This window comes from Malaclemys terrapin, chromosome 21 (assembly GCF_027887155.1).
Source record: "Malaclemys terrapin pileata isolate rMalTer1 chromosome 21, rMalTer1.hap1, whole genome shotgun sequence".
Classification (NCBI taxonomy): Eukaryota; Metazoa; Chordata; order Testudines; family Emydidae; genus Malaclemys; species Malaclemys terrapin.
This window is the reverse complement of record NC_071525.1, coordinates 12,002,669-12,022,684: the sequence shown is the minus strand read 5'-3', so window position 1 is coordinate 12,022,684 and position 20,016 is coordinate 12,002,669. Positions and strand designations below refer to the sequence as shown.

At 54.7% G+C, this 20,016-nt stretch overlaps 1 protein-coding gene across 1 annotated transcript; it reads left to right on the top strand.

Annotated features, from left to right (window-relative positions):
• Positions 1-551: 551 nt before the first annotated feature.
• Positions 552-19,654, top strand: ACKR1 (atypical chemokine receptor 1 (Duffy blood group)). The gene is made up of 2 exons (XM_054011048.1): positions 552-1,019; positions 16,853-19,654. Exons 1-2 carry the CDS (start codon positions 552-554, stop codon positions 17,834-17,836), a joined length of 1,452 nt encoding a protein of 483 aa, XP_053867023.1. The 3' UTR covers positions 17,837-19,654.
• Positions 19,655-20,016: the final 362 nt, after the last annotated feature.

Sequence of the window (20,016 nt, the reverse complement as noted above, 5' to 3'; positions counted from 1 at the left end):
GTGTGTGTGGGGGGGAGATCTGGGCCTAGATCTGTACCATATTGAAGCTGACCAGCAAAGGGATGAAGAGGGGGCTTATGCCTTTATGTCTCTTGTTTGATGATAAGGATTATGAAGGCCTTAGAATTTGTCTTTTTGTTTTGTTTTGTTTTGTTTTTGACATGAGAAATGCAAATCTCATCTGCCCAGGCACATGAGAGATAGCAGCAGAGTGGGGAAGGGAGATGTAATCAGATTGTCTGACACACTTTGGGTTGAGTTTGCTTCTGTAGATGCCTGTGTAACTCAAATGACTAATACACACTTGGGAAAAGGAGGTCTGAGTTAAAAATCCAAACCCTGCCTCCCCCTTTGAGTAACGGGGAGGAAAAGCTCCTGATACACAGGTGAGCCCTGCTATGAGTCCTCCAGCCAAACCAGGGGAGCCCAGGATCACCAGTCCTGACATTTCTAAGGTAAGAAGCAAACAAACAGGCCAGAGAGGTGAGGGTGATGGTGGAATGGGAGGGCCGTGGTATTGGGAGGAACAGGGAAGGACAGGTGCCCACACCATGCGGGCCAGTGAACTGGACCCTGAAGGATGCCATGTGGGGTTGGCTGTAATCTGGCTGTTGGTTGGTGCTACGTGTAGTCTGAGATATGGAATTAGTCGGGTCAGGTCTCTGGCATGCATTTGTCTCAGGGCCTGGAACATGTATATGAGGCATCCAGACAGGAAGCCTGGAAGAGAGATGCATTCCTTGGCATTGGGGACCCTGCCAGGATATCCAGTAGATTGGACCCCTTCAGGAGTGTTTCCTGCGCAGAGGACTCCAGGCACTTACTGGCAGTGCGGCTCCCCCTGTTTCCTTTACTCCGGGGGTTTCACTGGAGCAGAAAGTTTGTTTTTAATATCCCAGCTCTTATCTTGTAGCAGCAGCCTGTCCCCTCCCCTTGGGCAGACAGACAAAGGCAGAGAGAGCTCTCCTGTACCAGCCACAAAGCACGCGGACACCATGGGGAACTGCATCATCACTGTGGTGAGTCCCGGGGCTCCTTTGCCCACCTACACTGTCCTCCTAAAATAGATTTGCTTCCGTAGTGAAGGTGAAGGGCTGAGAGCAAAGGCAGAGTGCAGAGTGGTGCAGGTGTAACCCACACACCTTCTGGGTGTGGTGTTCTGTCCCATCTAGTGGCGCCAAGACCACTTAAAGAGAGAGTTAAATGAGTCTGCTCTACAGCCTTAGCTAACAGCCAGTTGGTTTTTAGCTCATGCGGTAGAAGCTCAGGCACTAAGCTCCAGAGTTCCCCAGTTCGATCCTGCCCACCGACACAGACACATGCTGGGCTAACACTCCTCGCGCCTGAGCACAGCTGGTCAGGGCTTTCTGACAAAACAGGTTTTCATTGGAAGATGGTGAGTCCTGGAAACAGAGACTTTCCTCAGGAATGTCTTGGTTTCTGTGAAGCTGCCCAGGAAGGTTTCTCAGCTCAAGCAGGAATTTCTTGTCAAAGCCAGACGGGGCCTTGCCCCAGTTGCTGACAGCCCAGTGCTTCGGGCACTCCCCTGGCCCACATTTGAACCTGGGCTATAGGAGCCTCTCTTCAGCCTGGCTGTCTGCGCTGTTCTGCTTAAGTCAGGACTGACCCTGGGGTTAGGGTACTGAGGGGAGCCCCAGATTCAAGGCCCTGCTCCAAGCCAGGCAGCGCAGGGATGTGCTCCCAGGTCCCCCACACTCCAGCAGAGCAGCTGAACCTCTGGACTATTGGATATTTGAAGGCTGCTCTCGCTTGCTCTTTGGTTTTTCCAAGAAAACTTTGGCAGGGCTTGGTGTCCAGCTGGTGTGGAATGGGAAAAAAATTAAATCTTGACTTCCACTGGATGGGAAAGCATTTCCTACCCCAGCTCTCCTCCTGCCTCCCTCTCCACCTGCCAATGCCGGGGAGAGATTCTCTGTACCTATGATTTGTGCCAGGCACTTTTCACTCACTCTGCTCCCTGCTCCAAGTGGGACAGAGACCCAAACCACGGAGCACGCCAGCTTCCCTTCAGGAAGGGGAAGGTACTGCAGGATTCCTTCCTTTAGGGAAAGTAACTCTAGAATCTCCTATTCAAGAGTCATTATTTCTGATGGCAATTTCCTCCAGTAAAGTGAGGAGACTCCGAGTTTGGGGAGAATGCAGGTGAGACAAAAATGAGTGACAGCTCTCCAAACATGGGACACTGGAGAGGGATGCTCCCTGCTTCCCTGGGCTTCCCATGCTTCTCAATCCCAACCCCCAGCCATCCCAGTCCTGGGCCACTCCTAAGCCGTTGGGAGTGGATTCTATGGGGATGAGCACCAACAATGATGGTTTGGGAGTTTATCCAGAGGCATCACCTTGTGGTTCCCCCCTCGTCCCATCCAGCACAGAAGCTCAGTGGGTTGCAGTATCATTTGTACTTGTGAATTGAGCCCAGGCAGCTGGCTGGTACATCACAGATCCCTCAGTCCTTGCCTGATCTCCTGGTTACTGAGTGGTCATCATGTGGGGCAGACTGATTCTTGTCTGCAGAGATAGAGCTGGGAGCTGCTGTCACTGGCTTGAAACTGGCTTTTGCAACCAGCTGTGCCCAGCGTGGCTGGCTGGCTGGTATCATGGCTGCATGAGCCATGGCATCTGTGAAGCATCCAGCACCAAACCTGCCTGGCAGCTTGGCTGCAGCCTTGTCCTGGGGCCCTGAGCCAGGCACTGACTGTGATTTGCGACCTTTGCACCAGGAAAATGGCTTTGTAAAAATGATGATCAAAGCATTAGTTCTGAAAACACTGCTTCCTGATGCTGCTGCTCCTGCGCCCTGGGGGACAGGCAGAGGGGCCATCTGGGCACAGGACTAGCTGCTTACCATGAAAGGGCATGTTCCTAGGCCCACACTCACCCCATCTCCAAGGCTGGCTTTGGTTCTGCCCCCCTTGCCTGAACGCCAGCGGGGCCCCAGTGTCACAGGCTGGACAGCTCTGCCCCCTGGAGCCAAGGACACAGCAAACAAGCCCCAGAGAGCCAGCTTGCTCTTCTCCAGGGTCCCTCCTTCCCCACCTGCTGCAGTTCCAGCCCATCCCCGATTCTCACTGGCATTTCCTCCACCCCATTATTATTCGCCCCTGTCTCTTGGCTGGCCCCGCCTCGCTTTCCTCTCTGGCCCCACATTATCCCTGAGTCTCCGCTGAGCCTCCCCCATCTGTTCCTGACCCCAGGCCACCCTGGCTGTTCCCCACATTCTCCCTCTGCCCCATTTCACCCCTCCCCAGCCACCAGAGTCCCCCCCAACCCTTCCCTTCCCCCTAAGCCCTCCTCCTCCATCCGTCCGTCTCTGCTGCCCTGTGCCGGGGACTCTCACCGGCTCTGTCTGCCCTGCAGCAGGGAGCGAGTCTCCCGGCTGGCCAGCAGGCTCATGCCAGCGGGGCACAAGCTGTGGGCAGCTGCTGCAGTGGAGACAAACGCAGTGACTGCCTGTGCAATGCCCATGCTGCAGAGCAGCGGCTTTCAACCTTCTTTCATTTGTGGACCCCTACAAAGTTTTGAATGGAGGCGCGCCCCCCTTTGGATATCGCAGACATAGTCTGCGCCCCCCGGGGGTCCGCGAACCACAGCTTGGAAACCACTGTTGTAGAGGGCTAGGCCATGGCATCCTAGGAGTGCAGAGTGGACGAGCCCTCCAGAGCTCCTCTAGCCCAGCCCCCGGCGCTGCGGCAGGACCAAGTGACCCTGGACCATCCCTGACAGAGGTTTATCCAGCCTGTTGCTAAAAACCTCCTGTGAGGGGTCTCCCTTGGGAGTCTTTCCCAGAGTTTAACTCCCCTTAGTGTTAGAAAGTTTTTCCTAATATCTGACCTAAATCTCCCCTGTTGCAGACTTAGCCCATCGCTTCTTGACCTTCAGTGGCCATGGAGAACACTTGATCCCCCCCGTCTCTATAACAGCCTTAGCATGTTTGAAGACTGTTATCAGGTCCCCCCTTAGCCTTCCTTTCTTAAGACTAAACATGCCCAGTTTTTGAACCTTTCCTCATACATTCGGTTTTCTGAACCTTTTCGCATTTTTGTTGCTTTCCTCTGCACCTTCTTCAGTTTCCATTTCTGCCTAAAATGTGGTGCCCAGAACTGAACACCATCCTCCAATGCCGAGTAGAGCGGGACAATGACCACCCGTGTAATACAGGGCTGGTGGAAGGATGTTTCGCGCCCTAGGCGAAACTTCCACCTTGTGCCCCCTCCACCCCCCATCCCCGAGCCACCACCCTGAGGCACCCCCCCCCCCGCAGCAGCTCCCCACCCCCAACCCTGAGGCACCCCCCCCTGCCCCAGCTCACCCCTGCCCCGCCTCCTCCCTGAACACGCCGTGGCTGCTTCATTTCTCCCGCCTCCCAGGCTTGCAGCACCAATCAGTTTAGGCACCGCAAGCCTGGGAGGCGGGAGAAGTGAAGCAGCCACAGTGTGCTCGGGGAGGAGGTGTGGCAGGGGTGAGCTGGGGCGGGGAGTTCCCCTGAAGATCTAGCCACTGCGGTCGCTGCCGAAGAAAATGGCGCCCCCCAAATCCTAGTGCTCTGGGTGACCGCCTAGGTCGCCTAAATGGTTGCACCAGCCCTGTTTACATACATCACTCCTGTTAATATGCCCCAGACTGATATTAGCCTTTTTTGCAGCTGCATCACATTATTGACTTGTTCGATTTGTGATCCACTATAACCCCAGATCCTTTTCAGCAGTACTATCACCTAGCCAATTAATCCCCATTTTGTAGTTGTGCATTTGATTTTTCCTTGCTAAGTGAAGTGCTTTGCATTGATCTTCGCTGAATTTCATCTGGTTGATTTCAGACCAATTCTCCAATTTGTGAAGGTCCTTTCAAATTCTACTCCTGATTTCCATAGTGCTTGCAACCCCTCCCAGCATCCTGTCATCTGCAAATTTTATAAGCACATCCTCCTCTCTAAGTCTCTACGGTGCCACAAGTACTCCTATCCTCCTCTCCGTTATCCAAGTCATTAATGAAAATATTGAAGGGTAATGGACCCAGAACTGACCCCTGCAGGAGTCCACTAGAAATGTCCTCCCAGTTTGACAGCGAACCATTGATAGCTACTCTTTGAGCATGGGTTTTCAACTAGTTGTGCACCCACCTTCTGGTAATTTCACTTAGACCACATTTCCCTATTTTGCTTTTGAGTAAGGCTACGATTTAACCACAGGTATTTTAGTAAAAATCATGGACAGGTCACGGGCAAAAAACAAAAAAATCATGGCCCGTGACCTGTCCATGACTTATAACATAAATACCCCTGATTGAACTGGAGTGGGGGGGGACCAGAGGGCTCATGGCACCTGCAGCCGGGGGCGGGGGAAGCCCCAGGGATCCCGCTGCCACTCTGGCCACCACTGGTGGGGGAATAGCCCCGGGGGTCCCGCTGCTGCTCCATCCGCTACCGGGGGAGCGGGGGAGAAGCCCCAGGGGTTGTGCTGCCACTCCAGCTGCCGCCGGTGGGGGAAGCCCCGGGGTCCCGCTCCGGCTGCTGCCTGGGGGGAGCCCTGGGATGCCAGCCACTGCTCTGGCTGCCCCAGGTCTGCTGCCAGGAGCCCCCAGGACCCTGCTCAGGTGGTCACCGGGGCCAGCCTATTCGGACACTGCTCGGGTGGTCCCTGGGGCCAGCTGCCCGGGGCTGCCAGAGCAGCGAGCGGTGCGGCTGGCCTCAGGCCGCTCCAGCAGCGGCTGGTGCTGCTGGCTGCGGGGCTGCCCAAGAGGCTGGCTGCAGAGCCGCTCCAGCAGCTGCCGGTGTGGCTGTCTGCAAGGCTGCCTGAGCAGCTGTCCCTGAGGCCAGCCGCTGAGGCGGCCCTCGGTTCAGCCACACTGGCTGCTGCAGAAATCACAATCCATGACTTCCGCGACCTCCATGACAGACATGAAGCCCTACTTATGGGAATGTCAAAAGCCGTACAAAAATCAACATATAGCACATCTTGGCTTCCCTCCACTAGCCACTAGGCTAGTAACTTTGTCAAAGCAGGGAATTAGGTTGGTTTGGCATGATTTGTTTTTGATACATCCATGCTGGCTGTTCCTTTGAACCCTATTATCCTCTAGGTGCTCACAAACTGTTTAATAATTTTTTCCAGGATCATAGAATCATAGAAGATTAGGGTTGGAAGAGACCTCAGGAGGTCATCTAGTCTAATCCCCTGCTCAAAGCAGGACCAACACCAACTAAATCATCCCAGCCAGGGCTTTGTCAAGCCTGACCTTAAAAACCTCTAAGGATGGAGATTCCACCACCTCCCTAGGTAACCCATTCAAGTGCTTCACCACCCTCCTAGTGAAATAGTGTTTCCTAATATCCAACCTAGACCTCCCCCACTGCAACTTGAGACCATTACTCCTTGTTCTGTCATCTGCCACCACTGAGAACAGCCTAGCTCAGGGGTGGGCAAACTACAGCCCATGGGCCACATTCGGCCCATCAGACCATTTAATCCTGCCCTCAGCTCCCGCCGGGGAGCGGGGTCTGGGGCATGTCCTGCTCCCGTGCTCCAGCCGGGGAGTGGGGTCAAGGGCTTGCCCCGCTCCGCACGGCTCCCAGGAAGCAGGTGGCATGACCCCCCTCCGGCTCCTATGTAGTAAGCTGAGGGCGCAGCCAGGCGGCTTTGTGTGCTGCCCTGTCTGCAGATGCTGCCCCCACAGCTCCCATTGGCTGGGGTTCCCGGCTAATGAGAGCTGCAGAGGCGGTGCCTGCAGATGGGGCAGCGCGCAGAGCCTCCTGGCCACGCCTCGCAGCCGGAGGGGAGACATGCTTCCAGGAGCTGCTTGCGGTAAGCACCGCCTGGAACCTGCACCCCTGAGCCCCCCCCCACCCGCCTAGAGCCTGCACCCCTGAGCCCCCCCCACCCGTGCCAATCCCCTGCCACAGCCCTGATCCCTCTCCCACCCTCCGAACCCCTCAATCCCAGCCTAGAGCCCCCTTTTGGACCCCAAGCACCTCATCCCCAGCCCCACCCCAGCCAGAGCCCTCACACACACACCCTATGCCCCAACAGCTTGCCCCATCCCTGATCCCCCTCCTGCCCTCCAAACCCATTGGTCCCAGCCCAGAGCACCCTCCTGCACCCCAAGCCCCTCATCTCCAGCCCCACCCCAGAGCCTGCACCACCAGCCGGACTCCTCACACCCCTCCCCTATACCCCAACCCCCTGTCCCAGCCCTGATTCCCCTCCCACACTCGAAACCCCTCAGTCCCAGCCTGGAACTCCCTCCTGCACCCCAAACCCTCATCCCTGGCCCCACCCCAGAGCCCTCACCCCCCCGCACCCCAACCTGGAGCCCCTTCCCACACTCCAAACTCCTCATTTCTGGGCCCACCCCAGAGCCCACACCCTCAACCAGAGCCCTCACCCCCTCCTGCACCCCTACCCCCAATTTTGTGAGCATTCATGGCCCGCCATACAATTTCCATACTCCGATGTGGCCCTCAGGCCAAAAAGTTTGCCCACCCCTGGCCTAGCTCCATCCTCTTTGGAAACCCCTTTCAGGTAGTTGAAGGCTGCTACCAAATCCTACCTTACTCTTCCCCTCTGCAGCCTAAATAAGCCAAGTTCCCTCAGCCTCTCCTCGTAAGTCATGTGCCCCAGCCCCCTAATCATTTTCTTTGCCCTCCGCTGGACTCTCTCCAATTTGTCCACATCCTTTCTGTAGTTGGGGGCCCAAAACTGGACGCAATACTCCAGGGGTGGCCTTTCCAGTGCCGAATAGAGGGGAATAATCACTTCCCTCAATCTGCTGGCAATGCTCCTACTAATGCATCACAATATGCCATTAGCCTTCTTGGCAACAACCGCACACTGATGACTCATATCCAGCTTCTCGTCCACTGTAATCCCCAGGTCCTTTTCTGCAGAACTGCTGCCTAGCCACTCGGTCCCTAGTCTATAGCAGTGCATGGGATTCTTCCATCCTAAGTGCAGGACTCTGCACTTGTCCTTGTTGAACCTCATCAGATTTCTTTTGGCCCAATCCTCCATGAGCTCTGGAAGGTAATTACTAATGGTTCTGAGATTGCCGCAGCTAGTTTGTTAAGTACCTTGTGATGAATTTCATCAGGCCCTGAATACAGCCAGTGCATCACAATATTTTTTAACCAGTTCTTGCCCTATTTTAGCTTGTGTTCCTTCCCCTTTCTTGTTAACAATAATCCTGTTGCATATCTGGTCACCATTAACCTTTTTAATGAAGCCTGAAAAAAAAAATTGGCATAAAACACCCCCAGCCATCTTGCTGTCCTCAGTTATTAGCTCTCCTTCCCTGCTAAGTAGAGCACCTCTGCTTTCTTTCATGTTTCTCTAGCTCCTACTGTATACAAAGAGGGCCTGCTGCGTCCCTGGGCCCCTGCGTTCCTGGGTGCCCCTTACACCTGGACCTGCTGCGTCTCCGGGCTCCCCTTATACCTGAACCCCCCTAGCCCGTGGGCCCCTTTTACACCTGGGTCTGTTGAGTCCATGAGCCCCCCAATTACACCTGGGTCCCCCTCATCCCTGGGCCCCCTTGTCCCTTCCCCGTCCTTTCCCCCTCCCCCTCTCCGCTTGCTCCTGGTCCCTCCCTCATTATGGCCTCCTCTGCTGAGAAACAGGAAGCCACGGGGAAGACTGAGGCCTGGCTCCCACACACAGCAGGCAGATCACTAGCAACTCGGTCAGGCCACCAGATTGGGCCCGTGATCCCCCAACAATTGGGTGCAGCACCAACACAGAGAGGCTATTTTCAGGAATGGATCCAGTTTGGACTTGTCTGAAGTGCTTTCGGTGGTGAGATCCCTGTCCTGGGCTCTCTAACACTAGGGTTACCATATGTCCGGTTTTTCCCGGACATGTCCGATTTTTTGGTAATCAAACCCCCGTCCGGGGGGAATTGCCAAAAAGCTGAACATGTCCGTGAAAAATACCGGCCGGGAACTTCCTCCCGGGCTCCAGCTGCTGTGGTCCTCCCCTGACTCTTCGGCTCTGTTTAAGAGCCGAGCTGCCCGAGCGCTCCGGCTTCGGGCAGCCCCCTTGCCTCCGGACCCTGCGCCGCTGGCCAGGCACTTCCCCTCCCGGGCTCCAGCTGCTCTGCTCCAGCGGCGCAGGGTCCAGAGGCAAGGGGGCTGCCCGAAGCCGGAGCGCTCGGGCAGCTCGGCTCTTAAACAGAGCCGAAGAGTCAGGGGAGGAGCACAGCAGCTGGCCCGGGAGGGGAAGTGCCCTGCCGGGGGCGCAGGGTCCGGAGGCATGGGGGCTGCCCGAAGCCCGAGCGCTACCGGCTTCATGGTTTGCCGGGCAGCCTCCAGACCCTGCGCCCCCGGCTGGGCGCTTCCCCTCCCGGGCTCCAGCTGCGCTGGGGAAGCACCGGCCGGGGGCACAGGGTCTGGGGGCTGCCCAGCAAACCATGAAGCCAGTAGCGCTGGGGCAGCCCTTTTCGCATGGCTGGGAGGGAGGAGGGGGAGTTAGGGCGGGGACTTTGGGGAAGGGGTGGGGAATGGGCGGAGTTGGGGTGGGGAAGGGGTGGCGTTGGGGCGGGGCCGGGGGTGGGAAAGGGGCAGGGCCAGGGCCCCGTGGAGTGTCCTCTTTTTTTATTTTTTAAATATGGTAACCCTATCTAACACCCTGTATCCAGAGACACTCCAAACAGCCAAAGCCAGACCCAGTTCTGTGTGACCCCCGGCTGCCCTGCTCCCCACAGTGCCAGGCATTGCTGGCCCCCCCGTGCTTCACTGCCGAGCTGTTCTGTTCCTATCTCAAATGGCCTCAGCAATCCCGTCTGATGGGTGATGCCAAGTCGGGGCCACCTCTGAGGGGAATCTTCCTCTAGGATTTCACCACTGGCCGTTGGACTGAGCCCAGCATCCTGCCAAGGAGGGTTCACTTTGTGCTGGGAAATGAGGCCATTTGTTCCCACTGTGGATGATGAGAGGCCAGGCCATTGTTCTTGTCTTGTGTCACAGGTCATAAATCACAGGCCAATTAGGTAGAGACAAGGGGAACTCCTGATTGCATGGCTGCCTTCCTGCCTGCAGCCGGTTCTGCTGCAGCAGCTGGCCCTGTTAGGGCGGAAGGACCTGGGGAACTGGGTGGAGGAGGTGATTCCAGCTCCCAGGGGCTATGTTGAATCTCCACGCTAAGCGTTAACATTGTGAGGTGCCCAGAGAGCACAACACTGGCGATTTGTGCTGTAAGGAAATGGAATCTCCTGGCCGCACTCTATGACTGTCCACACAGCCTGTGCCACTGGAGTGCAGCGAAAGCCAGTTTGCTCCTAGATCCAAATTGCAACAGCACCATCTTCAGGTTTCACACTCTACAGTTAAAAAATCTTTCTAAAAACTAAGAAAATTATCAAACAAAAACTCTGTGACAATGGAGTTAAAGTTCTAGACAAACATCTTTTAAGTGAAAACACCACTCCTCACGCTCTACCGTACAGTAACACAAACTGGTGTTGAATTAGGGTTAAAAAACAAACTTCGCTGCCCCACTCAGTTGGTGATTAGATGGGCTCTAAGGTGATGTAGAGACCGGTGTCAATGACTGTTCATCACTGACTCGCGGAGGTTCCAGACCTTGTCACAAAACATCGGCTCAGTGAGACGGCCCTAGCTGCTGCCTGCCAGAGCTCAGCTTGCAATGGGATGTTAGGAGAGACCATTTCTAGGCCTCATTTCCCATGTGTAATGAAAGAGATTTATAGCTGTTACCTCCAGTCGAGTGTAGCCAAGAGACACCTTTTCCTCACCCAGCATCAGACGCCAGGTGATCACTGCTTGTTTCATGGTGTTTGTCTGCCCCTCCATCCCTCACACCAGCTTCCCCCTCCCCTGGACTGTGCCGGCAGGTAAGCCCCCAGGCCCAGCCCTCTCCACCTGCCTCACACATAATGAATGTCACACTCAGATAACAAAGTTGCTTAAGACACAGGGATGGTTGTAAATAAGCTTCATTAATTCTAAGCAGACTGGCTATGAGACTGTGGCTATAATAATAAATGTTGGCAAAGAAGCTTTGTCTCCGTCACAGCTATAATTCTCCCTGGGGGCCAGCCTGGCCTCAGCCCACAAAGCAGTAGCCTTCTCCTGAACGCACCAGCCTTTCCAGTGTGGGCCGTCTCCCCCCCCACACACACACAGCCCAGGGCCCATCCTCCAGCTCAGCCTCTCGTTAGGGGCACAAATGTCTTGCCTTAGACAGAGATTCAACCCTCTCCCCCGCCCCCATGCCAGCTACCCAGCATGGCCCACTGGCTACAACATCTCACACTCCTGTCCACGTATGGCCTAGAAGCCCCACAACTCTGCTCTGACCACAGAGACCTCTCCCACTCCGCCACTCTCATTAGACAACCTGGAGACCTCCACACTGCCCCTTCCCTAGTCCAGATACAGGCCCTTGGCTGTCTCCCCCGAGCCCATTCCACACTTCTCCAGAGGGTGATGTTCAGAGGTGAGGTGCAAGGGGCTGTGACTTAGACTCCCATGCCCTCAGCTCCTCACTGTGGCACTGAATGGGTGTAAATGCGGGCAGAACTAGGGTTACCAAAGAGCAAGTATGAAGAATCAGGATGGGGGCAGGGAGAGTAACAGGGTCCTATATAAGACAAAGCCCCTTATATCCAGATATCTGGTCACCCTACGCAGAAAACAGCTCCTCACATTGACTCAGGCACCATCCGACCTTCTTACCAAGGAGAAAAGGGGACTCAGCTGGGGTAGGTCACAATGCAAGCTGGTTAGATTGAGAGGGCCATGGTCAGAGGTGATGTGGAAGCAGAGGGGCATGGGAGTAGCAGGCTAGGAGTTGGGGTGACATGCTGAAGGGGCTGAGAGAAAGGGTAAGTTACATCAGACTGGATTCGTCTTTGAACTTGGCCCAGTGCCTACATGTGGTCTAGATGGGACACTGCTTATTCGCACAGCTCGGTGCCGCCAAAAACCCCAGTCCAAAAGCATGACACTGCGGTGATTAATCAAACAGCAGGTACTAGGATGTGTGACTGCACCTTTCAAGCCAGGACTGCCCATGTCCACACAAACACAATTACTTTGTGTGAATATTGCAGGAGAAAATTGAATGCAAAGGTGACTATAAACAGCCAATAAATCTGGCTCCTAGTGGTTTATGCCTTGCTGTCTCTGCAGACAGGTGTTTTTGAATGCGGGGTCCATATATGCAGCCAGGGGGAAAAGTGTCTGTGGAAAAGGGGATAGGAAAAGGGTCAGCCTGGCCTGAAACTGAAGACCTGGGAGCATCCCAGTGGACTGGCACAAAAGCCAGTGAGAAGGACACACTGAGAGGACAGGGATTTGTGACCTTATGGAGGCCAAAAGGAACCAGAGACAGAAGCTGTGTGAGAGTGAGACAAATAGGAGGACTTCCTCCTGGCGCGGCAGTCTGTGAAAGACCTAGAGTGATGGCGCTGCAGGGCCAGGTGGGACATTTCAGGGGGGCCCATGGGGGCTCCTTCAGGCAGGCTCCCAAGTAGGGTGACCAGACAGCAAATGTGAACAATCGGGACGGGGGTGGGGCTAATAGGAGCCTATATAAGAAAAAGACTCAAAAATCGGGACTGTCCCTATAAAATCGGGACATTTGGTCACCCTACCCCTAAGCGATGTGGCTTCGTACAGAGAAACGTCTCGCTATGAAACAACCCTGTGTTTGAATCTGAGCGGGACAGCCAGGTAAATGGGGCATAACTGAGGAGGCACCAGGAGTCGAACTCCACCCCTTGGCAGCTGGAATCAGACTCTCGCGGGGTTGCCAATTCCACATAGCAGGAAGTCACCAGACAAACCCTGAAAAGTTGCTAGATGTAGCTGTTTAAGCACTCAAAAGGAGACAAAAGTATCACTAAACAAAATGTCCAGAGAATTCATCAGAGAATATATATATATATGTGCCCTGATGAGTATAGTCATAAAATCATTCACAAGCAGTTCGACAGTGTTAACAAAATCCATTCCGTGCTCTTCTTACTTAGGGTTACCATACGTCCGGATTTTCCCGGACATGTCCGGCTTTTGGGGGCTCAAATCCCCGTCCGGGGGGAAATCCCCAAAAGCCGGGCATGTCCGGGAAAATTGGGAGGGAGGCAGGGAGGGCTCGGCCGGGGCCTCTTTGGCCGGGGCCGGGCCGGGGTCGCGGGGCCGGGGGCATGGTGCCGGGCTGGGCGGGGAGCCGGGGGCGCGGTGCCGGGCCGGGGTCCGGGCCGGGCCCGCGGGGCCGGGAGCCGGTCCGGGCCGCCGGGGGGTGCGCTGGGCCGTGGGGCCGCGAGCCGGTCCGGGGTTGCGGGGCCGGGCTGCCGGGGGGTGCGCTGGGCCGCCGGGGGCCGGCAGTGCTGGGCGGGCCGGGGGTGGTCGGCCGGGGGCCGGGGCCGGCACCCCAGGGCCCGAGCCGACCCAGGCTGGAGCCACCGGGGGGCCAGCCTGGGCCGCTCCTCCTCCCCCCACACTCCCCCTTACCTGCTTCAGGCTTCCCGCGAATCAAATGTTCGCGGGAAGCAGGGGAGGGGGCGGAGACTTTGGGGAGGGGGCGGAGTTGGGGCAGGGGCGTGGGCGGGGCTGGGGGCAGGGCCGGGGCCCCGTGGAGTGTCCTCCATTTGGAGGCACAAAATATGGTAACCCTATCTTACTACATTCTGCCGCACACCAAGTCAATGTCATCATGTCTCAATTGAGCATGTCCTCGGAAGGAATTGCATTCCAGGGCTTCTTGGGCTGAGATCACTGGAATCTGCAGGCGAGGAAAATAAGTTTGTGGAGGCTAATTAAATACTTTGCTAAAGCCAGGTGCACTTTGGAAAGAGCAGCACATTAGCCAGAGCTTGTTTTTACCCAAATGTTCTTTCTCTCTGCTCCGTAGTAGGTAGTACACCTGGTCAGGCAGGGAAAGCTGGCTAATGAAGCGGGCTGGGCGGGCAAGGCAGGTTAGCTGGCGAGGAGAGCTGCATTGATGGAAGGTGGGGTGGAGTGAGACAGGGCCATGTGCCCCAATGGGATGGGGGGCACCGTGCCTCCAGGGATGAAGCCCTTACTACAGGATCTGAATGTCATTGTAATTAGCAGTGAAAGTCACTAGATTTGTCACTGGTCACTTTGACACTTATTTTCTTGCTAGGGAAACCAAAAAGTCGCTAAATCTAGTGACAAAGTTGCTAAGTTGGCAACACTCTGAGCCATCAGTGCAGAACTTGGTCAGAGACCAAGACATAGGAGCGCAGCCTTTCAAACTCCTTGTCCAAACACAATGGCGCAAGCCAGAGGGTTCCACAGGCTGGACTGTGCCACACTTATTGCTCACACGTATGACCAGAGTGCTTGCCAGCAGCAGGAAGTGTTGCACAGTCTCCGTGTCTGGGTGACTAACAACATGCTCAATGGAGCAGAGATCTCCGGGACAGAGCAGGGATCTCCATGGTGCACCTTGTAAAGTAGAGTTTGTTGGGAATATTCTGGTGCAATGATTTTCTGACACAAATATGCAGTTTCCTCAAAAATTGAAATTCTTCGCAGGAAAATGTTGATTGTACTGAAAATTTTCAATTTTCTGTCAAGTAAACTGAAATACAACAGTTAATTGCAGGTCATTCCAAGCCAAATTTCATTGATTTAAATGGCCCATTAAACTGTTTCCCTCTGTCATGTTGCCTTATGGGTAGGGCCCTACCAAATTCACGGCCATGAAAAACGCGCCACAGACTGTGAAATCTGGTCTCCCCCGTGAAATCTGGTGTCCCCTGTGAAATGTGGTCTTTTGTGTGATTTCATGGGGGACACCAGCATTTCTCAAATTGGGGGTCCTGACCTAAAAGGGAGTTGCAGGCAGGTCATAAGGTTATTTTGGGGGGGGGCACGGTATTGCAACCCTTACTTCTGCACTGCATTCAGAGCTGGGTGGCTGGAGAGTGGCAGCTGTTGGCTGGGTGCCCAGCTCTGAAGGCAGCATCCTGGTAGCAGCAGTGCAGATGTATGAGTGGCAATACCATACCAGGCCACCCTTACGTCTGCACTGCTGCCTTCAGAGCTGGGTGGCCAGAGAGTGGTGGCTGCTGACTGAGGGCTTACCATATTTTAATTTTTAAAAAGGAGGACACTCCATGGGGCCCCGGCCCCGCCCCAACTCCGCCCCTTCCCAGCCCCGCCCCAACTCTGCCCCCTCCCCTGAATGCTCCGCCCCCTGCTCCTCCCCCTCCCCTGCTTCCTGCGAATCAAATGTTCCCGGGAAGCCTGAAACAGGGAGGCAGCAGGTAAGCTGGGGCTGGGGCGGGGTGCAGCGCAGCCCAGTCCGGCCCCCCTGGCTGAGCGGCTCTCTCCAGTGGCCGGCCGGCCCAGGCCAAGAGGCTCTGGCCCCGGCGTCTCCTGCCGGCTCCAGCCCCAGCGGCCCCGGCTGAGCACCGGGCCCTCCCTCCCTATTTTCCCAGACATGTCCAGCTTGTGGGGATTTCCCCTCGGACGGGGATTTGAGGCCCAAAAAGCCGGACATGTCCGGGAAAATCCGGACGTATGGTAACCCTAAGCAGCGCAGAAGTAAGGGTGGCAATACCATACCATACCATGCCATCCTTTCTTCTGCGCTGCTGCTGGCAGCAGCTCTGCCTTCAGAGCTGGGCTCCAGGCCAGTAGCCGCTGCTCTCCAGCTGCCCAGCAGCAGTGCAGAAGTAAGGGTAGCAGTACTGCAAACCCCTCCTACAATAACCTTGCAATCCCCCCCCCCACACACACACACACACACAACTCGTTTTTGGGTCAGGACCCCTACAATTACAACACTGTGAAATTTCAGATTTAAATAGCTGAAATCATGAAATTTATTATTTTAAAACTCCTATGAATGTGAAATTGACCAAAATGAACCATGAATTTGGTAGGGCCCTACTTATGGGAGCTGTAGTCCTGGCCCCCATTCTCTTCTCTGAGCCAGGCTCCCTGGAGGTCTACATTGCTCATAAGGCAATCTGACTGAGCTGCACAGTGCATCATGGGAATCACATGATTCAGGTTCATTACGGGAAATGTAGTTGGGGCAAGGGAGAACAGCAGTATCAGGCTGCTGAACTTAACACCCATAATGCAATGTGTCACTATGGGAAAATGCAGTTTAATGTTGCAATGAAGCGTTTTGATTTCAGGAATATTGCACTGTTTCATTTTGACTGGATATGTTGAAAGAAAACATTGCCACATTTTGGAACTGAAATTTTTCAGAAAGTCTGTTCCATGGAAAATTTCATCATTTTTGCCTCATTTGAGGTTGTGGGGAATGTGGGGATGTTGGAATTTTCCACGGGATGGAAATTCCAAATTTTGCTCACACATGCATTTCATACCAACCCCTTGTTCTTGTGCCCCAGTAGTTTCTGCTCCTTTCCCTAAAGTGAGCCTGGAGGTGGAGGGGCCTGGTACTGCATCAGTAAGCTCACCTGAGCAGAGCCATCACCCAGCAAAAGGCACCACCCAACTCAGCAGCACAACCCTGTCCAAGGCCTACAGCCACATGCCCCAATAAACTCTGGGGGGGGGGGGGGGAAGAAAAAGTAATCCCTACTCAACTCCCACGCTGGCCTCATGTGGTGTCCCAAGAATGACATCTCCCTCCAGCACCCGGCGTATAAACCCTGGTATCCACAGAGCTGCCTGGAGTCCAGAGAACCCCATCCTCCAATACCCAATAGGTGAATTCCTGGGGCTTGTATTGGGACCTGGTGGCCAAGGAATGCACCCCCATCACCCAGTGAGTGAACCCCTGGGGCACACAGTGCCGCCCAGTGGTCAAGGAATACTTGCTGGGTGGGACACAGGGCTGAACTACCTGATGTTTCTCTTTTCCAGTCCAGCTGCCTGGAACTGAACACAAGCGATGACAGCTTTGAGAACATGATGGCGAATTACTCCTACGACTATGACACTAATGACATCTTGGCCGCTGCACCCTGCCAGAGTGGCTACTGTTCATTCTTTCGCAGTCATGCCTTCAACTTCCTGGCTGTAGTCTGTGCCCTGGGCCTGTTGAGTAACCTGGCCCTGGTGGTGGCCTTGGCCAACTGCTGGGGTCTTTGGGGCTGGCCCCTTGGCAGAGCCTTCCTGTTCCAGCTGACGCTTGGCACCACCATCTTCACAGCCATGCTGCCATTTTTTGCTGCAGGCATCAGCCAAGGTTGGGTCATTGGTGACGGGCTCTGCAAGGTGGCGTACATGCTGTGGTATGGGAGCCTCTTTGCTGAAGGGCTCCTGGTAGCTGCCGGTGCATGCAGTGCCATGTGGGACAAATGGGTTCCCAGCCGGCACCACTGGTGCGTGGCTGTGGCTCTCTGGGTGGCAGCTATCCTCCTGGCAGTGCCAGCTGCCTTGCTGAGTGGGACGGAGGGGCACCCGCAGGAGCTGTGTATGATGAGGGACAAACACTGGTGGCACCTGGCCCATGTCACATCCTGCCTGGCTGTTTTCATTCTGCTCCCTGCCGCACTGGGCGTGGCCAAGGCAATGCTGACATGGCGCAAGAGTGACTGTCAGCTGCGGGTCGGGGTGACGTGTCTGTTCTTCCTTCTCTGGGTGCTGTACGGGACAGCTCTGCTCCTGGACTCACTGGTGCGGAGGCAGCTGCTCGACGCCAGCTGCCATTTCTATGAGTTTCTTGACTTCTTCCTGGGGCTGTCAGAGGGCCTCGGCGTGCTGCACTGCTGCCTGGGGCCCCTGCTGCTTCTTGGGGTAGGGCTGTACCACCGAAGGACCCATGCTGACCCAGGCCCCCTCCGAGTTCCAGCACAGCATGTGCCAGGGCTAGAATTGCCAACCCCAAATGTTCAAAAAGCATGAGTCAGGCTCACCAAAAATCACGAGATTGGCTTTAAAATCCTGCGAGTCTGTAAATAATATTGGGGTGCTTTTGATTTGCTTTCTGCTTTTTGAACCTCTGGTGTGCATGGGGGTCACATTTTAACGCTTTCTCTACAGCCATGAGGGCCAGAAACTGACTTTTTCTTTAAGAATAAAGGCTGAAGTCATCACATCTCCACTTGGCTCCAGGAGCTGGGGCTTTCAGGAAAACAATAATTATCATGAGACTCATGACAAACTCATGAGAGTTGGCAACACAGGGGACAGGGCTGCCTGGGTGCCCTCCAGCCGGTGCTCTGCATGTCCATATAGGCACCCGTGCACAGCAGGGCAGCTCTCACGTGGGCTGGGCTGACTCGAGAGGAGTCACCGGAGCATAGGGAGCTCGAGTTAACTGTGCCCTGAAGACAGACCCTGAATCTCAATCAGGTCAAAACAGAACACTTAACCTGTCCCCCAAGCCCTCCCAGCACCCTGCTCTCTCGGTCCCCTGCCATCGCCATCATGCCCGTAACCTGGGCATTGCCTTTGACTGTCACTCTCTTTAGACATCCACGCTGTGTCTGGATCATATCTCTCCTTCCAGTCTAAGACCCAGCCTGTCCTTTGGCCACACAGCTGTGTCTCTGGCCCAGGCCCTCATCATCTCTCACCTTCATGACCACCTCCTCCTCCTCCTCTCTGGTCTTGACAAACCCCATCTTCCCCCCTTAAACCCTTTCGAAAAGTTACTGCCAGATCATTGCCTAGCTCATTGGGCTCAGCGGGTCACCCCCCGTGCCTCCCTATGCTGGTCCCCCCTCCTCCACGGCACTGAACACAAACAACATGTCAGCCCTTCCCAGCTATGCCCTGCCCAACTAACTCTTCTTTTAGATGGCACTGAGCCATCACCATTCCCCCTTCCCCCCAGTAATGATGCAGCCTTCAGCACCCATCAGTTAGCTCATCCCAGAAGCACCTTCTCACTCCCTCCCGCACCTGCCCTTATGCCATGGACAAGCAAAACCACCATGTTCTCAGCCTTAAACCTCTCCAAGCCCCAGCTAGGCCTGCTGCCTACAAAAGGCTGGACGGTGGCTGCTGGGCTGTGACTACTGCACAGTCCCTGTTCCCTGTGCTCCCAGGTCTGTCTGTGTAACCTCTGTGACACTCTGTACCTCGGGGGAACACCCAGCACCCCCATGTTCATCCTTATCATATGATTGTGTGGTATCCAATGCAAAGTTTGTCATGTCGGGTGTCTTCGGAAGGCTCATGATGTACTGAATAATTAATATTATAGTAATGTCATAGGTTGTAATTTCATGTATATTGTTATGAGGCTGAAAATGTGTCCTCATGGCTTAAAGCAAGCCCAGGGAAAAACTCTCTAAGAGCAGAGGGGCAGTTCACACCTCATCAAGGCATGTATGGGACAAACCCAGCCCAGCCTCACAGGAATAAAGGACGCTGACCTAGGCAGCAACAAAAGAATCTGATGAACTCTTGAGTGAGTCACTCCCTTTCCTTTGGTCAGTTTGGGACTGGGATGAGGTAATGCTCACCTGACTCTGAAGGGGGCAAAGCCAAGAGGGAAGAAAGGACATGATAAAAGGGAGAGACGTTTGCCATGGTCTCTCTTCCACCTCCATCTACAGACACCACACCAAGCAACTGAAGGACATTGAAAGTGTTAAGATCAGATTAGAATGCGATTTGCTTTTATTTCATTTGACCAAATCCGACTTGTTATGTTTTGACTTATAATCACTTAAAATCGATCTTTATAGTTAATAAATCTGTTTGTTTATTCTACCTGGAGCAGTGAGTTTGGTTTGAAGCGTGTCAGAGACTCCCCTTGGAATAACAAGCCTGCTACATATCAATTTCTTTGTTAAATTGATGAACTCATATAAGTTTGCAGCATCCAGTGGGCATAACTGGACACTGCAAGACAGAGGTTCCTTGGGTTGTCTGGGACCAGAGATATTGGCTAGTGTTATTCGGTTGCACTATCAAAGGAGCAGCTTAAATGCCAGAGGCTGTGCATGAACAACCCAGGAGTGGGGGTTCTCACAGCAGAGCAGGGTAAGGCTGGCTCCCAGAGTCAAGGTTTGGAGTGACCTAGCAGGTAGGAGTGACCTAGCAGCTGTCTGTCTCTGGCCACTGCTGGGAGA

What these genes read in the sequence shown, in the direction of transcription:
- ACKR1 (XM_054011048.1), top strand. Translation starts at nt 552, where the DNA reads ATGCGGGCCAGTGAACTGGACCCTGAAGGATGCCATGTGGGGTTGGCT. An exon ending in GGAACTGCATCATCACTGTG is followed by an intron (nt 1,020 to 16,852) that starts GTGAGTCCCGGG and finishes TCTCTTTTCCAG; the next exon opens with TCCAGCTGCCTGGAACTGAA.